Source organism: Strix uralensis, chromosome 33 (assembly GCF_047716275.1).
Source record: "Strix uralensis isolate ZFMK-TIS-50842 chromosome 33, bStrUra1, whole genome shotgun sequence".
In the NCBI taxonomy this organism is placed as follows: Eukaryota; Metazoa; Chordata; class Aves; order Strigiformes; family Strigidae; genus Strix; species Strix uralensis.
The window spans coordinates 2240505-2255352 of record NC_134004.1 but is presented as its reverse complement, the minus strand read 5'-3'; the positions used below and the strand labels follow the sequence as shown (position 1 = coordinate 2255352).

Genomic DNA, 14848 nt, shown 5'->3' with positions numbered 1-14848 from the left:
TTGCCTCTTTAAAAAAGTCAGGAAATGCCAAAGCAAAGATTTCTGCGCTGCTTTTTTTTGGGGACGGTGGCTGTCTGTCTGAGAGCAGCAGCGTGACCAGGGATTTCCACTTTGGGGAGACGCAAGCGCCGGATTGCCACCGCCAGCCTGGGAAAGTCGCTGCCACCAGATCCCACCCTGGCCAAAAGCTTAGCAGGAGCCCGAGAGGCTCTCGATTGTCGAGTGGGGAGCCCGTCGCCGGCTGCACAAGCTCCGTGTCTCTCCCCACCTCGCCGCAGGGCCCTCGGAGCGCTTCGGCTCTTCTCCCCGCGCCGCGCCGTGCCGGCAGCCTGGAAAATGCTGGTAACCCGGGCCGGGTTGTTGAGCACAGAGCCTGCATTCACGCTCGCACCGCCGAAGGCTTTCCCAGGGCACGCTGGGGAGAGACTCCGCACCGAAGCTCCTCTGGCCGTGTTGCAATCTCCCCTTCCCGCGGAGGAAGGGTGGAGCAGCAGCCGCTGTTCCCTGCCCAGGTGCGGAGCGGTTTGTGCAATGGGCTCGGCAGCCCCGGGCGCTCGCCCCCGCGCCCCGCGACCGCGGCGCGGTTCGCCTCGGCTTCCTCCCGGCGCGCTGGCGTAGCGGCGTGTTTTCCTCCCGCTGACCTGGCTGGGCAAGGTGACCCAGAAAAACAACCGCTCAGTGCCACAGTGATGGGACGTCCCCAGTGCTGCTGTTTTAGTGCCAGGCCCCGTGGTGCGAGCGGGGACAAGGCAGCAAGCGATCCCCACGGCCACCTTCGCCTCCCACCCGCGGGAGGGGCTGGTGCTGCCTTGCTTCGCGCCCCAAATACCTCCTGGGTTGCTTGAGCTGAGCAGATAAACTTTGTAATTCGTGCTTACTCAGCAGAAGCGGGAGGAGAGGGAGAAGGCATCGTGTCTTTGCAAAGAGGCTGAGTTTTGGTGTGTGTTAACGGCAAGGTTATTTGCAAAGCCATTTGCCCTGCGCGTGCTGCTGCTGGTGACGTGGTGGCTGCTGAGCCCCTGCCATCCCCAGCACTCGTGTGAAGACGAGCTCAGCACCAGCGCCGGCCTTCCCGTGCGAATGTTCTTGCGAACTAAAAATAATTCGCAAAAATGTTGGCAGCCGGACATCCAGCCGGGAGAGGAGCCTGTCCCAGAAACCTTCCGCCTCTTCCCTGGGTGGGTGCTCCCAGCTCGCTGCTCCCTGCCCCGGCTCTGGGCCTTGCTCCTGGCTGTGCGGGTGAGGAAGATGATGGATTCGGCCCCCTGAGGCTGCACAGGGCCAGCGGAGCGTCCCGCTCTCAGCCCGTGCATCCCGATCCCAGCCCCTCCACGGCCACGTGTCGTGGTGCTGGTGGCTTACAGGGGTCTGCTGGGAAGCGGCAGGACTCGGGCCGCGTTGAGGAGAGGGGCAGACCCCCCAGGAGCCATCGTGGGGCCATGCTTTTGGCCTTCTTTGGGTGAGGGGAAGAGGAGGAGCTGCTCGCCTGGCTGCCTGCCCCCTGAATCATGTGTGAGCATCGGAGGCTGCCGGGGAGGGGAGTTGTTTACTGTAACTCTTGGCAGAGGTCCCGGCATGAAACCCCAAATGAATTCAAGCTGCAGCGGGAGGTCATGGCTGAAGCAAACAGCTCCCAGGGCAGGAAGGACTTTGCAAAGGGGGTCCAGAGCTGCTGGAGCCCGGGCTGGAGCAGGAGGGACACGGGGCAGCCCCGGGGAGCTGCCACACGCAGGCGCCACATGCCGGAGGGGTCCCAGCACGGGGATGGTGGCCCAGGCTCCTGCCCAGGAGCTGGGCTGCACTCCCAGCGCTGCTACCCCCGGCCGCTCCTCGTCCCTCGCCACCCTGGCACTCGGCTCCTAAAGCGTCGTGTTCCTAAGCTCTGGAAAACCGCCCTGGGTTTTGTGGCTTTAGTCCGGGCCGGCCGGGTGCGAAGCTGGGACGCCCATGTCACCCTGGGGCACTTCAGGCCACTCTGTGCTCCCACGGTGCCTTTTTTTTTCATCCCATCCTCCTTCTCTCCCACCTCCTGAAAATTTTGCTAAAACATCCCCAGCTGAGCAGGGCCCGGTGTAGCGGGGCGCTCCCTGCGCCAGTGATGTGCGGAGCTGGGGGCCGGGGTGGGAGGAGGGTCTGCGCAGCCTCCGCCGGCGGCTCGTCCCTGGCTCTGGTGCCTCTTGGCCGTGGGGATGCTCGACAGCCTTTTTCCTGGCTCTGGGTGAGTGGTGAGGAGTTGTTTTTCTGGCTGCTGGCCGCTGGCCTGCCCGTCCTCCCTCTCCCCCAGCACACGTGTTCCCTCCCACTTCTCCTCTTCCGCTGCTTCGGAGTTTGTTTTTAAAAAGACTACAACAAATGAGGTAGAGAGATTCCCAGAGACCCCGCCAGTGCCTTCCCCCTCGGCTCTGTGCCACTGTCCACGTCTCCCCCTCCATCCCTGGAGGTGCCTGTAGTAGCCCTTCCTTTACTGTGGTTGCCCCCAAGACCTGCTCACCCCTTTCTGCCCCGGGAAGGTGCTGGTCGGGCCATGCCGAGCCTGAGGATGCTGCTGATGGGCAGGCGGGAGCTCTCCAGGGGCATTTTTAGCATCACAAGCGGAGAAAGGCCCCAACAGTTCTTCTCCAGATGCCGTCAGCTCTGAGGACAGAGGCTGTGGCTTGGTGTGCTGGTCCCTTCTTCCTCGTGCCCCCCCTTTCCCCTCTGAATGGTGATTCTTCACAGAAGCAGCCCCTGAAAAGCGTCTCCAAGCTGAACCCGACGCCGCAATCCCCCGACAGCCCCCCTGCGTTTCCCAGCTCCTGCCCCTTCGCGGGGTAGAGCGGGACAGTGACATTTGGCTGGGGGGGCAGCAGGGTGGCCAAGCTTCAGCAAGTTCCTGCAGATAGAACAGCGTCACGTGGCGGGGATTTGGCTCGGCTGGGAGCTGTCAGAAGTCCCCGTTTCCCATCCTGAGATTTGCTCGTTACAGTCTGTCCTTGTCTGGCTGCCAGCAGCCCGGCACATCGGGTAGCACTACGCACGCCGGGCCGCTGCCTCCCTCCAGCCTTCCTCCCGCGGAGCATCGCTGAGGGGCTCAGCCAGCGCCCGTCCCTCCGGCATCCTCCTCCTCACCAGGAGATGGGAATACATGTGAGCTGAGAAGCAGGAGGTGACAGCCTGGCTTATCGCTTGCATCCTTCAAAATCGCTGACATTTGGCAAGATCTGAGGCCCTTTGGGGGTTGCTGAAGCTGGGAGGTTTCTGGAGCGGCAGGCAGGTACGGCCTCCCAGGGCGCCGGCACCGCGCCACGAGGAGACGGGACCGAGCTCTGCGGCCTCTCGGGCAGCGCTGGGATGAATTGTCGGCGCTGTGGAGGACATCAGCCTTTTCGGGAGCCCTGCCTGGCTTCCCGCAGGTGTGGAAGGGCATGTGGTAGGCGAAACAAAGGGCTGAGAGAAGACGAGGGATCTTCTTGCTCAGGGTAACTTCGCTTGGCCTCTTGTTTACTCATCAAAATGCAGCTGAAACGCGCTCGTCTGCTTTTGCTGTGCCTGACCCCCAAAGGGGGCTGCAGGGCTCCTCCTGCCCGTCTCGTGGCATCACCCCACGTCCAGCCCCGAGGCCCTGGTGATAACGGGGCAGATTTGCTCAGCGGCTTTCAGGCTGCAGCTGTTAATCTTTTTTAACCGCCGTATCATGCTGGTTACGGTGGGGCAGGCAGGGTGTAGCAATTAGAGCCAATTAGCCAGAGACAAATTAAATCCCAGGCAGTTATCAGCGAGAGGGAGAGAGAATGGAGTAAACCCTGTGATGGGCTTTCCTGGGAACATCATCGGGTCCTTCTCCGACATGGGCTGAGATCGGGGACGTTTCTGCCCTGGAGAATTGAGCTGGTGCAGAGACGCGTTTGCCCTCGCCCAGAGGGACTTTTCCCTGCCCGGGCCATGCAGGAAAACCAGAGCTGGCCCCGTTTCAGCAGGGCCGTGCACCCCGTGGTCTGCAGGATGTGCGCCTGCGGTTATTAATAGTCCCTGTGCCCTCCTTGGGTGAGCACAGTCGTGCTCCTTCGCCTTGCAGGGAGGCACAGGCTGGGCCGGGACTTCGCTGCGTTTTCCCCCGGGCAGAGCCGTGTAAAGCTGCGTTACGGGGCAGGAGCCTGCAGAGATTTCTCATGCAATATTGCAGTCATCAGCACAAGCTCCCTGATGCCGTTGAGGCTGAGGTTTGAACAGCACAGGGTGTGGTTCTCTGTCTATAAAATAACGTTTGTATTTTTGTTTTTAATTCAAACTGCTTTTGGGAAACAATTAGCTCTCAGGCTGCAGTGGCCTTGGCCCTGCGTCCTGCAAGAACATCCCCCTTGCAGCGTCTTTTAATGCTGAATTTCCCACCCACCCACCTCTTTCCAGCTTCCCCCGTGCTGCAATGCCCATGGTGAAGTGTGAAGCTGCAGTGGCCGTGGCTGTGTTTGGGTTTGTGGGATGCCGTGGGCCCGTCGGGGCTGTCCGTGCACCCTTTGGTTGCTGTCGTGCTCACTCATCCCCTCGCTGCCTGCTCGCTGCCTGCTCGCTGCCTGCTCTCTTGGCAGAGCTGCGGGTGGCCACCTGGCTGGGCAGCTCTTCTGCAGGTTCACCTGCTGTTTGTCACAGCTGGAGGCCACCAGCTCTGCTCTGCACTGGCCTGTGGCACCTACAGGATAATTTAAGCAAAGCTTTAGGAGCTGGTCAGTGAAAACCCCCTGTTGCAGTGGCTGCTCCAACACTCTAATTGGGACTATTTTAGGGGTTCCCACGAGGACGGAGGATTCACCACGTGGGGAGGCGCTGCATCCAGGCAGGGCAGGAGCGTCTTAAGTTTGCAAAGCAATTCTCAGCTGTGGTGTCAAGGCGAGATGCCTGCAGCACCTTGGAGACTCTCCAGAAGTGTATAATTTACAGGAGTTTTTGCCCAGGAGATGGAGGAGGCTTTTGCAGGCAGTCGATGGTGTGTGGCAAACCCTTCTCGATGGCAGGGCATGTTCCTCGCAGCGCATTGGGATGTACCCGGGCTCCATCCTGACCTACCTGACAGGGTGCTCTGAGCCGGACAGGGACTGAGCTGTGCCCCACTTTGTGTCTCAACAGCTGCTGTGAACCCGTGCACCTCCCCACGGGTGCCCCAGACCGCCCCCATGGACCTGCGCATCGGGCAGCGCGTCGTCAAGCCCAGCTCTGACACCACTTTGCTGGCCCTGAAGCACACGCAGCAGCTGCAGCACCAGCTCTTCCTCGCCAGCCTGCACCACCAGCAAGTGGAGCAGCTCGCTCACCAACACGTGAGGGTACGGGCACTCTGGGGTGCAGGGGGGGACCCGCACCCGCTTTCGGTAGCGGCTGGGTAAGAACCGGGCACTTTGACAAATTAATTTTGCCCCCAAAGCTCAGGGTGCCGTGTGCGGCTGCCAGCGGTGTCCTGCATCGGGGCAGGCTTTGTCCGAGCTCCCGCCTCTGGCAGGGATTAAGAGGAATAAACTGGAAATCCCAACCCCAAAATAACCTTCCCAGGTGAATTCCTTCTTTCCCCTGAGCTGGAGAGCCTGTGGCACTTTTTAGTCAGCCCAGAGACCTCTCTGACGCAAGGAGGCCGGTTAGGGAGTCAGGTGGGGGGTTTCGTGACTCGCTTTCAGGCCAAATCTCCGTCCTGCCAAGGCCAGCGGGAGGGCTGGGGCCTCCTGGGATGTGTGAAGCAGGGAAATGTTTTCAGCCGCATACCATGTGTGCTGAGCGAGGAGCCAGAGCGACTGGACAGGATGCCTGGTGTCTGTGATCTGCCACTCCGCTTGGCCACCGCTGTTTCTCTGCCCCAAAGGCACGGCTTACTCACTTTACAAGCTAATTTACTTTTCTGGGAAGTCTTCACTGAAATTCTCTAGTGTCACCCGGAATAGCACCCCTGCCTGGCACAGCTTCTGCTGCCAGACTCTGCATTGTCACAGAATTACAGCAAGATTTAGCTTGGATGGTTCCTCGGAGGCCCCCGCCAAGAGCAGGGGTAGGGCAGGTTGCGGAGAACCACGTCCAGGGGGCTGTGACCGTCGCCCAGCACAGGGATCCCCGGTCCCGGGGCTGCACCATGCTCATGGCAGGACTCGGTTCCATACATCCAACTGGGATTTCCCTGTCCCATTGCTGCTCCTCCTGTTGCTGCACTCCCTGGGGGACCCTGGCTCCATCTGTTCTACAACCCGCTTTAGGCGGAGGAAGACGCGGTTGTACCCCCTCGCCTCAGGACTAAACAAGCCCAATCCCATCACACATCCCGCGTGCTCTGCCCCTGAGCTCCCACCCTGCTCTCGGTGTGTGGCGTGGGCTTACTGGTCCCAGTAACCTTGTCTGGAAGCCCTGGGGGAATCACTGAGGTGTTCTGGGAGAGGCTGAGCATCAGCTTGGTCCATACAAGGAGACTTTGAGATACTGGTGCTGAGACATTTGTGCTCCCTGTGAGATGGGATCATCTCTGCAAACCTCAGCTCTGGAAAACACCGAGATCCACACTTTTAAGACCAGTATAATAGTTTTTTTCTTTTTTCCCCTTTTTAGTCAACTATGATTTTCATTTTTTGTTGTATTACAACACGCCCTAGCTACAGATATGTCAAAACACCGTGAAAGGCAGCAAGCTGAAACAGACTGGTTTGAGTTTTACAATGTCCCTGGGGAGAGTCTCTGGAGACAAAGATGTGTCCGGTTTGCTGTGATGAAACAACTTAACAGGTTCTTGTCAGCCAGGGCTGCCCATCAGGTTTCCAAAAATGACATAATGGACTGTTTCAGACGTGCTCCATCACCGTGTCGTAGTGCCTTGGGCTTGGGGAGGGGGTCTGGGGGTTCGGTCTGTGCTGGGCGACCCTGGGGTCTCCTGGTCCTGATGTCCCTCTCCTCTCGCAGGTGACCATGGAGTCTCCACACCGTGAAGTCGAGCCTGGGCAACAGGAGCAGGAGCTGCGGCAGATCCTCAACAAGGACAAGAGCAAGCGAAGTAAGAGCCTCCGCGTGTCCGCTGGCACCGGGCGCCACGGCTCCGCCAGGGGACTCAGCTGACAGAGGGAGGGAGATCAGAGTGGCTTTTAGAAGGGGACTCAGCAGGAGGTTGTGCCCTTACCCAGACCAAGCTCTGCCTTCTCTGGGTCTAAAGGCGTGTGGTGGCCCCCGCGCCGCGGAGCAGCTCCGTGCTGTGCATCAAACAGCTGCGCTCGGTGCCTGCCTGCGGCCAAGAGAGCGACTTGGTGTCCGCGGGGAAGTCTCATCCTGAGTGGCCAGCAGCGGTGCCAGCGAGTTGCACTTAGCAGCTGGCAAGAGATTTTTTTTTTACCCCTGGCCTGGCTGGTGTTTGTCCTTCACAATGCCAACCAGGTGGTCACGACCCATCTCCACGCTACCGCTGCGTTGTGCCCTCCAGCCCCTGCAGCTGACGATGCTTGTGACCGCGCTGGGCAGGGCCTGAATTTGCCTCTTGAACTTGCCAGCCCCCAGCCGGAGCACCCGTGGCAGTGGGGAGAGCTTAATGGGTCCCCCCATGCTGGGCAGAAAGGTTTGCAAACCCCGTCCGGCTGCGATCTCCCTGCGCCATCTAGTGCCAGTCGCCGCAGGGAGCTCGCAGGGAGCTCGCAGGGAGCTCGCTCTGAGCTTTGGGGTGGGCAGAGCCCTGCACCACCCCCCAAAGATGCAGCTGCAGTGTTCGTCGGACACACTGCGTCCATCCCAGTGTCCGTCAGCCTGCTGTCCACCCGTCTGTCCAGCCTGAGCTGTGTCGGGCTGCTGATATTTTCCCTCAGCTCTGCCGCGCTTCCCGGGGTCGATGGGGCTGATTTGCAGTGCTGAGAACACAGCGCCTGCCCTTCCCGTGCCATTCCTGAGCACGCAGCGCCCGCAGACCTGGTCAGCTCAGCATGGCTGAGTGTGACTGACGGCCTCTTCATGCAATCTGGGAGTTAATCATGCAAATTAATCACGGAACTTGTGGTCGGAGGTGCTGAACGCTGGCCCGGAAGCGTGAAGCATCCCTGGTTGTAACCACAGAACGTTCCTGCTGGAACAGACGATGGGGACACGGCCTGAAATGGGTGGGAGGATGGGAACGGGCCCACGTCCGAGGTGGGGAACCGCACGGGAGGCTCCTGGCAGCTGGGGACTGGCAGCCACAGCACCCTGCCGCGGTCAGTCCTCTGCGGGGGGGGTGTTTCAGCCGGGCACTGAATGTGGGTCGCTGCCGTGGTGTTTGCCAGCGGGTCGTGGTAAGTCTCAGGCTCATCTGGAAGAGCACAGCTCCATCGAGAGATTCGGGAGCCTCAAAGCTGTCCCCTGAACTCTGTGGAGATACTCTTTTTCTTGCTGTCCCCGTCTGGGGGCAGAGCGTGGCTGTGGGGGGCGCTGAGGTGCAGGACCGGCAGAGCTGTGTGCCGTCAGCGTGTAACACGGGCTCAAAGAGCCCCGGGGCAACGGTGTCTCTGGACAGGCTTCAGAAGGATCCCATGCACCCGTGGGAGTTCTGTCACTGCTTTACAAGCCACGCTGTGCTTTCATGGCCTCTTTATTCTGTGGGTATCAGCTTATACCTGCTCTCTCTGGCTCAGATGAAGCAGGCAGATCCGCAGCTGAGACTCGCCTCTGGCGATGCTCTGCCTCTCACCAGCCGCGCTCTGGATGCTCAGCGAGGCACAGGGAAAAAAACAGGGCTCCTGAGATGACGTGGGAGAGCTGAGGGTGGGACAGGGATCCTTCCCTGACCACCTGGGAAACTCCGGTGGTCCCAGCTGACCTTTCTCTCCCTGAGCCAACCTTGACCAGCATCAAGGAGGTTTGTCTGTGCCTGTGTGGTTGTTGGAGCTCTCCGGCCACCCTGGCACCACTTGTGCAGGCACGGGGGAGCTGTGGCGCTGTGCTCGTGTCTGCAGGGATCCTCTCAAGTGCTCTGTGTCGGCTCTCAGCCCCGTGTGGTCACTGCTGGTCTTTCTGCAGGTGCTGTGGCCAGCACAGTGGTGAAGCAGAAGCTGGCTGAGGTCATCCTGAAGAAGCAGCAGGCAGCTTTGGAGAGGACCAGCAACCCCAACCCTTCAGCCATGCCGTACAGGTAAAGCAAGGGCATCCTCCGGCCTGCCTTGAGCAGGACATCTGCTCAGAACCCAGAAAATGTGGCTCTTTATCTTGGGCAAGATCTTGCCGGTATCTTCTGCTTCCTGGTCTTTAGAGATATTGTTTCACTAATGTCTGTTGGGGTGAGGTAGCTTGGTTCTCTGTGAAGTGCTTGCAGGAGGGGATGATGCTCCCACATTGTTTTCCTTGACCTTGTTGGGCTTTGATGGCTTGTCCCACTCCTGACTCAAAAAGTAGTTAGGCTTCTTGTCTTCTGTCCCAAGACAAGGCAAAACCAGCAGCTGGAACCCTTCTATAGGTGCTTGTGGCAGTGGACAGGACAAGCCTTTCTGGCCACTGGCAGAAGAGTTAACACATGCCCAGGAGAGGCAATGGCCCATGGGCCACCCTTGCGTTGGAGGGCACCGTGTGGGTGGCATGTGGCAGCCAACTAGGAACAGTCTCTGATGAGGCGGCTTCTCCCCGCAGGTCTCTGGAGCCTCTGGATCCTGAGGGCCCTTCCCCTCCTGTGCTCAGCACCTTCCTGCCCCCCGTCCCCAGCACTTCTCTTGACCCTCCAGAGCATTTTCCGCTCCGGAAGACAGGTAAGGCCTTGGGGATAACGCCAACTCCCTCCCACTGCAACACCCTCACAGCCCGCTTGCCGGGGATGGCTGGAGCTGAGAATTGGGGTGCCCTGGCCCTGGGGAGCCAGCCCAGCTTTGCCCCCATCAGCAGCGGGGCCGGGACTAACCAAACGCCTTGTCTGCTCGCAGCGTCTGAGCCCAACCTGAAGGTGCGTTGCAAGCCCAGGAAGTGCCTTGACCGACGCAAGAACCCCCTGACACGGAAGGAGAGCGCTCCCCCCTCGCTGAAGAGGCGGCCGCCCGAGGCCATCGGTGAGAGCTTCGCCTGGACCCCGAGACCTCGGGGCTTTGGGGAGACCTTGGGGCTGGGCTGGAGCAGCTACGGCCTGCCCGGGATCCTGGGCCGTGTCTCTGGGGCTTGGCACATTATCGGTGCCCTCTCAGGGCACAGCCCACGGAGGGAGCTCTGCTGTGGTGCTGCAGGGATAGATGAGCCAGGAAGGGGTGTTGCTGCAGCTGTACCCGGCTGCTTTCCTTTCCTAAGTGTTAGCTTTGGCTTCCAAAGCCTCATTTTGATGGTCCAAAGGCTCAGTTGTAGTTTGCAGTGCCTCCTTTCTAGAGTCCAAAGCCGTGTTGTTACTCTCCATCCCCTCATTTTCAGGCTCCAAAGAGGCATTTTTAGGATCTGGCCAGGCATTTAGAGGGTTCAAGCTGTATCTTGAATGTCCAAACCCTCCTTTATGTAGCCCAAACCCTTTCTGTAGGGCCCAAAGCCTCATTCTACAAGGCTGGAAGGGTCCAAGGCCCAGAGGAAACATGGCTGGTCAGGATTCCTGACCCGCTGGCAGCATCTCCACTGCGCCAAAGGGAGATTTGACCTTGGGAGGGTGGTGGGCGGCTGTCGGAGGGAGGGAGGGCTATGAAGGGCTGGGGCAGGGGCTCTGCAGCCCTTCTCTGGGTGCTTGTGCCCATAGCCCCGTTTCTCTGCCCCGTGCAGACTCCTCCCCGAGCAGTAGCAGCACCCCCGTGTCCGGCTGCAGCTCTCCCAACGACAGTCTCCCCGCTGAGCACGGAGCCCTCCCCGCCGCCTCCAGCATGGCCCATGAGGTGAGTTACGGCAGCCTCGTGGCCACATCTCCTGTCGTTGGGGCTTCCTGGCCCCAGGGTCAGGCACCCTGATCTCCTGCTGCCGTCCTAGGCTCAGGCAGGAGGTAACAGACCCCCGAGGGACCCCAGCCCTGAACCCCACTGCCCAGGAGCTGCCCTCAGCCCTGCTCTCCCCGCACGGCGGGACCCTCTGCCCAGCCCAGCGCTGCTCCTGACACGCTCCCCTCCTTTGCAGTGTGTGTTTCTTGTCTCCTGGTGGATGTGCTGTACCCACGGGTCCCCAATGCCCCTTGCCCTGGCCCCAGGTGTCCCCCCCGGCCAGCTAGGGCTCAGCCACCCTCTTCTGCTGCCCGTGCCAGAGCTACGTGTCCCACACTGAGCTCTGCTGCTGCTGGAGCAGGAGACTAATGAATTGTGTTTGGTGCAGACGCCCCTGGCCCAGCGCCTGATGATGCAGGAGAGCTCCCTGGCCCAGTTTGCCCTGTCGAGTACAGCCTCCCTTCCGGCCATCACACTGGGATTGCCGGCTACCACTAGCGCCAGGGTAGGTAGCCAGGTTCTAGGTAGCCCCAGAACTGGGCAGAGGGTCCCCAGGGTGGGCAGGAGAAGCCCTTTCCTTTGGGCCTGGGGTTCCTGGGGTAACACCAGGCGTCGTGTGCTGGCTCTGAGTACTCTCAGGTGCTGCCTGTGGGCATGGTGGGGACATGCCATCCCCTCCTCATGCTGACCCAGTCCCTCTCCTCCCCGCAGGGAGAGGCAGATCGCCGCCCCCTCTCCAGCCTGGCACACCGGGTGCCCGTGCTGAACGGACCCGTCCTCGCGGGCACGCACTCGCCCATGTTCATACCGGCTGGCTTGGAGCAGCACGAGGCTGGGAGCCCCTTATCCCCTCGGCTCCAGCCCGTCATCATCCTCGAGCCCTCAGTCACCCACACTCCGCTGGTGGCGGGTAAGTGTCGAGCTCGGGGACAGGCACCGAGGCTGTGTCAGCGCCGGAGGGCTCAGTGCAGAGCGTCGCTTGGGGCAGGCAGGTGTTCTGGGTGCCGGGAAAGCCCAGTGGCCTTGATTTTGCCATTACTGTCCCATGAGCTGGGGCTGAGGGAACAGGAGATGGTGAGCCTGGTTCTGGCTGGCCAGCGAGCACGTCCTTGCCACACGCCACAGCCCCGACAGTGCGGAGAGAGCCGTAGCTTTGGCTCTTCCCTCCAGCTGCCCCTTGCCCTGCCTGAGCTGGGCTGGCGTGGAGCTGTTCACCGTTCCCGCAGCCTGGAAGCCGCCCTCCGTCGGGTCTTTCTTGCCTCTTCCTGGGCTCTTGTCCCAGCAGCTTTCACTACAGACCCTGTGTTGAGCCGGGCAGCGCAGAGCCCTTGTCTGCCTCTAGCTGCCTTATTTCCCACAGCCCCTCTAGGGAATCCCCTCTGGCTGTTGCAGAAAGAGAAGCGGCTCTTTTGTGCTGCTCCCGGGCTCCATCTCTCCCTGCCCTCTGATACCTGCAGTGAAGGAAGCTTCTCCCACTGAGGATGAAGCTGAGGAGGGGACAGAGGGGATTGAGTTCAGCCAGATCCTGTCCCCAGAGCGCTGGGGGCTGTGTGATGCCAAAGCGATGGGGACAAAAGGAGGGGACCCATAAAGGCACAGCCCATCTGTCCTGGCCTACCAGATACTGCGCTCCAGGGCAGGGTTTTTAGGGCTGTCTGGGGCTGGTCTGCGTGGGTGCAGACAGCCCTGCTGCTTGCTGCAGTGTGGACTGACAGCTCTGCAGGGTGTCGCGTCTGCCCAGCGCACGAGGCCACCCCTCACCTCTCCTTCCTCTGCCCTCCAGTGCCAGGTCTGGGAACGGTCCCCTTCTCCTTCGCCCCCTCGCTCATCTCTGCAGAGCGGCTGTCGCTCCCAGGCCACCATAAACCGCTGGGCAGGACCCGCTCGGAGCCCCTGCCCCAGAACCCCAAGGCCATCCAGCAGCAACTGGTGTACCAGCAGCATCACACCCAGTTCCTGGAGAGACTCAAGCAGCAGACGCACCTGGGCAAGGTCAGTGACAGCAGCGCAGCCTGGGCGGGCAGGAGGCAGTGGGAGAGGTGCTGGGAGGGTGCAGGATGCGTCCCTGTGAGCGCCACATGTCCAGGGCACGCGAGATGCTGCCATGCCCGGGCTCATAGCAGCAAGCTGAGGGTACCTGCTCAGCTTCCTTGGCTCCCACATCCACTGTGCTCCTGCCTCGAGTTGCCCTGCCACACCCCGGGACCTTCTCGGCCTCGGCCTGTCCCCTGCCACCTCCCTGTGCTCACTGGTGACCCCTCCGGCTGCAGCGCATGGCAAAATCCAGCGAGAAGCCCCGTCTGCGGCAGATCCCCTCCTCGGAGGACATGGAGGCCGAGGGGACGCTCCCGGAGGCCGGGACTGAGAGCAGCGACCCGGCCAGGGCACGTGTGGAGCCCCCACGGCCGGGGAGCGGCGTGAAGGAGCCCGAGAGGACGCAGAAGATGATGCAGCCTCAAGAGGAGCTTGTCCTACAGCAGGTACACGAGGGCTGGCAGGGATGAGAGAGCCCTGGGGAGGGGCTGAAGCAGCCCTTGCCCTCCTGGGCACACGAGCCCACAGGCAGAAGCCACAGTGCCTTCCCCAGCTGCCCCAAGCTGCGCGGAGCCCTCGGCGTGGTTTGGAACCGTCATAACAGGCTGAGGAGTGGGTGGAAGAGGTGGAGTTCCTTGCCTGCTCCCTCTCTCCTATTGTGGTTTCATTGCTTTGAGCAGTAGTCCCGGACAGGCAGCATGCAGAGATCCCTGCTCTGCAATTTGGAGCGATTCTTCTTTTCATCCCTTGGCATCTCCCATTTGAGGCTTTGCACAAACCCAGCAAAGCCGGCAGCTTCCCAAGCCCGGGAGGATTCAGATCAGCCCCCGAGAGCCACCTCGTGACAGGTCCTGCATGGGTTGGGCCACCGGCACCGTGTCTGTCCCATCCTGCAGCCCAGGGTACTTGGCTGGGACAGGGACGAGAGCTGAGGCCACCCTGGGTGTCAACAAGGCCGGGCATCGTCCCCAGGTCGCTGGGCACCGTCCTCCAAATTTCTGGGCACCATCCTTCAAATTTCTGGGCACCGTTCTTCAAATTTCTGGGCACTGTCCTTCAAATTTCTGGGCACCATCCTGCAGGTCTCTGGGCACCATCCTCCAAATTTCTGGGCACCATCCTTCAAATTTCTGGGCACCATCCTCCAAATTTCTGGGCACCATCCTGCAGGTCTCTGGGCACCGTCCCCGGGTTGCTGCGCCTTGCAGCAGGGCCGCCCAGCGCTGCGGGGCTGCACCAGCAGAGAGCAGCAGATGCTACGTGACGTGTCCCAGCTCCTGCAAACCAGCTCCGAGCCCCCCAGCTGTTGGTATCCAGCCCCCGGGAGGGTGCCCAGGGCAGGGCTCCCTTCCCTGTGCCGGGTGCTGCTGCTCTCTCCGCTCCGGAGCCGCGCTCACCGCTGCCTCTCTCCGTCAGGCCTATCTCTGGGATTCCTACCAGCGCGCGCAGCAGCAGCTCCTCAAGCGACAGCCCTTGGCCGACTCCCCCATGGTCCCCACCATCCATGCGGGGCACAGGCCCCTCTCCAGGGCCCAGTCGTCTCCTGCCACCGCCACGGTCTCCCTTCCCGCCCAGGATACGGCCTCCAAGACGCTCTCCCTGCCCGTGCAGGAGCAGCCAGCCAAGCCACACTTCACCACAGGTACGGCCTGGCCCCTCTGCGGGGCTGATCCCGGCTGGAGCAGCCACAGGGGCTGGGGACAAGAGCTGGGGATGCCCAGGCACAGCTTAGCATCAGTCCTGGGCACTCCCAGGCTCATAAATCACAGAATCACAGAATCATCTCGGTTGGAAAAGACCTTGAAGATCCTCCAGTCCAACCATGAACCTCACACTGACAGTTCTCAACTCCACCAGATCCCTCAGTGCTGGGTCAACCCAAATAAATGCTTGGGAGTGCTCTGGCTGGCTGCAAAATAGAGCAGAGCAAGCCACGAGGGGCCCCTTCTCCTTATCTGAGGTGGCTTTTCCACCTTCTGGCCCCTTGACTGCCA

The 14848-nt window shown here is 61.1% G+C and overlaps 1 protein-coding gene across 9 annotated transcripts in view; it reads left to right on the top strand.

Moving 5' to 3' along the window:
• Positions 1-14848, top strand: part of HDAC7 (histone deacetylase 7) — an 89314-nt gene that overhangs the window by 66849 nt on the left and 7617 nt on the right. For 7 of the 9 annotated variants that reach the window (XM_074853891.1, XM_074853892.1, XM_074853895.1 and 4 more), the window contains 11 exons: positions 5101-5297; positions 6904-6994; positions 8974-9085; positions 9577-9692; positions 9864-9986; positions 10672-10781; positions 11209-11325; positions 11532-11730; positions 12604-12812; positions 13091-13300; positions 14271-14496. In XM_074853891.1, the coding sequence (XP_074709992.1) occupies positions 5101-5297; positions 6904-6994; positions 8974-9085; positions 9577-9692; positions 9864-9986; positions 10672-10781; positions 11209-11325; positions 11532-11730; positions 12604-12812; positions 13091-13300; positions 14271-14496 (1710 nt within the window). Of the gene's footprint in view, positions 1-2903; positions 3459-5100; positions 5298-6903; positions 6995-8973; positions 9086-9576; positions 9693-9863; positions 9987-10671; positions 10782-11208; positions 11326-11531; positions 11731-12603; positions 12813-13090; positions 13301-14270; positions 14497-14848 lie in introns of those variants that run through there. The other 2 variants (XM_074853896.1, XM_074853894.1) reach the window with 2 other exon arrangements.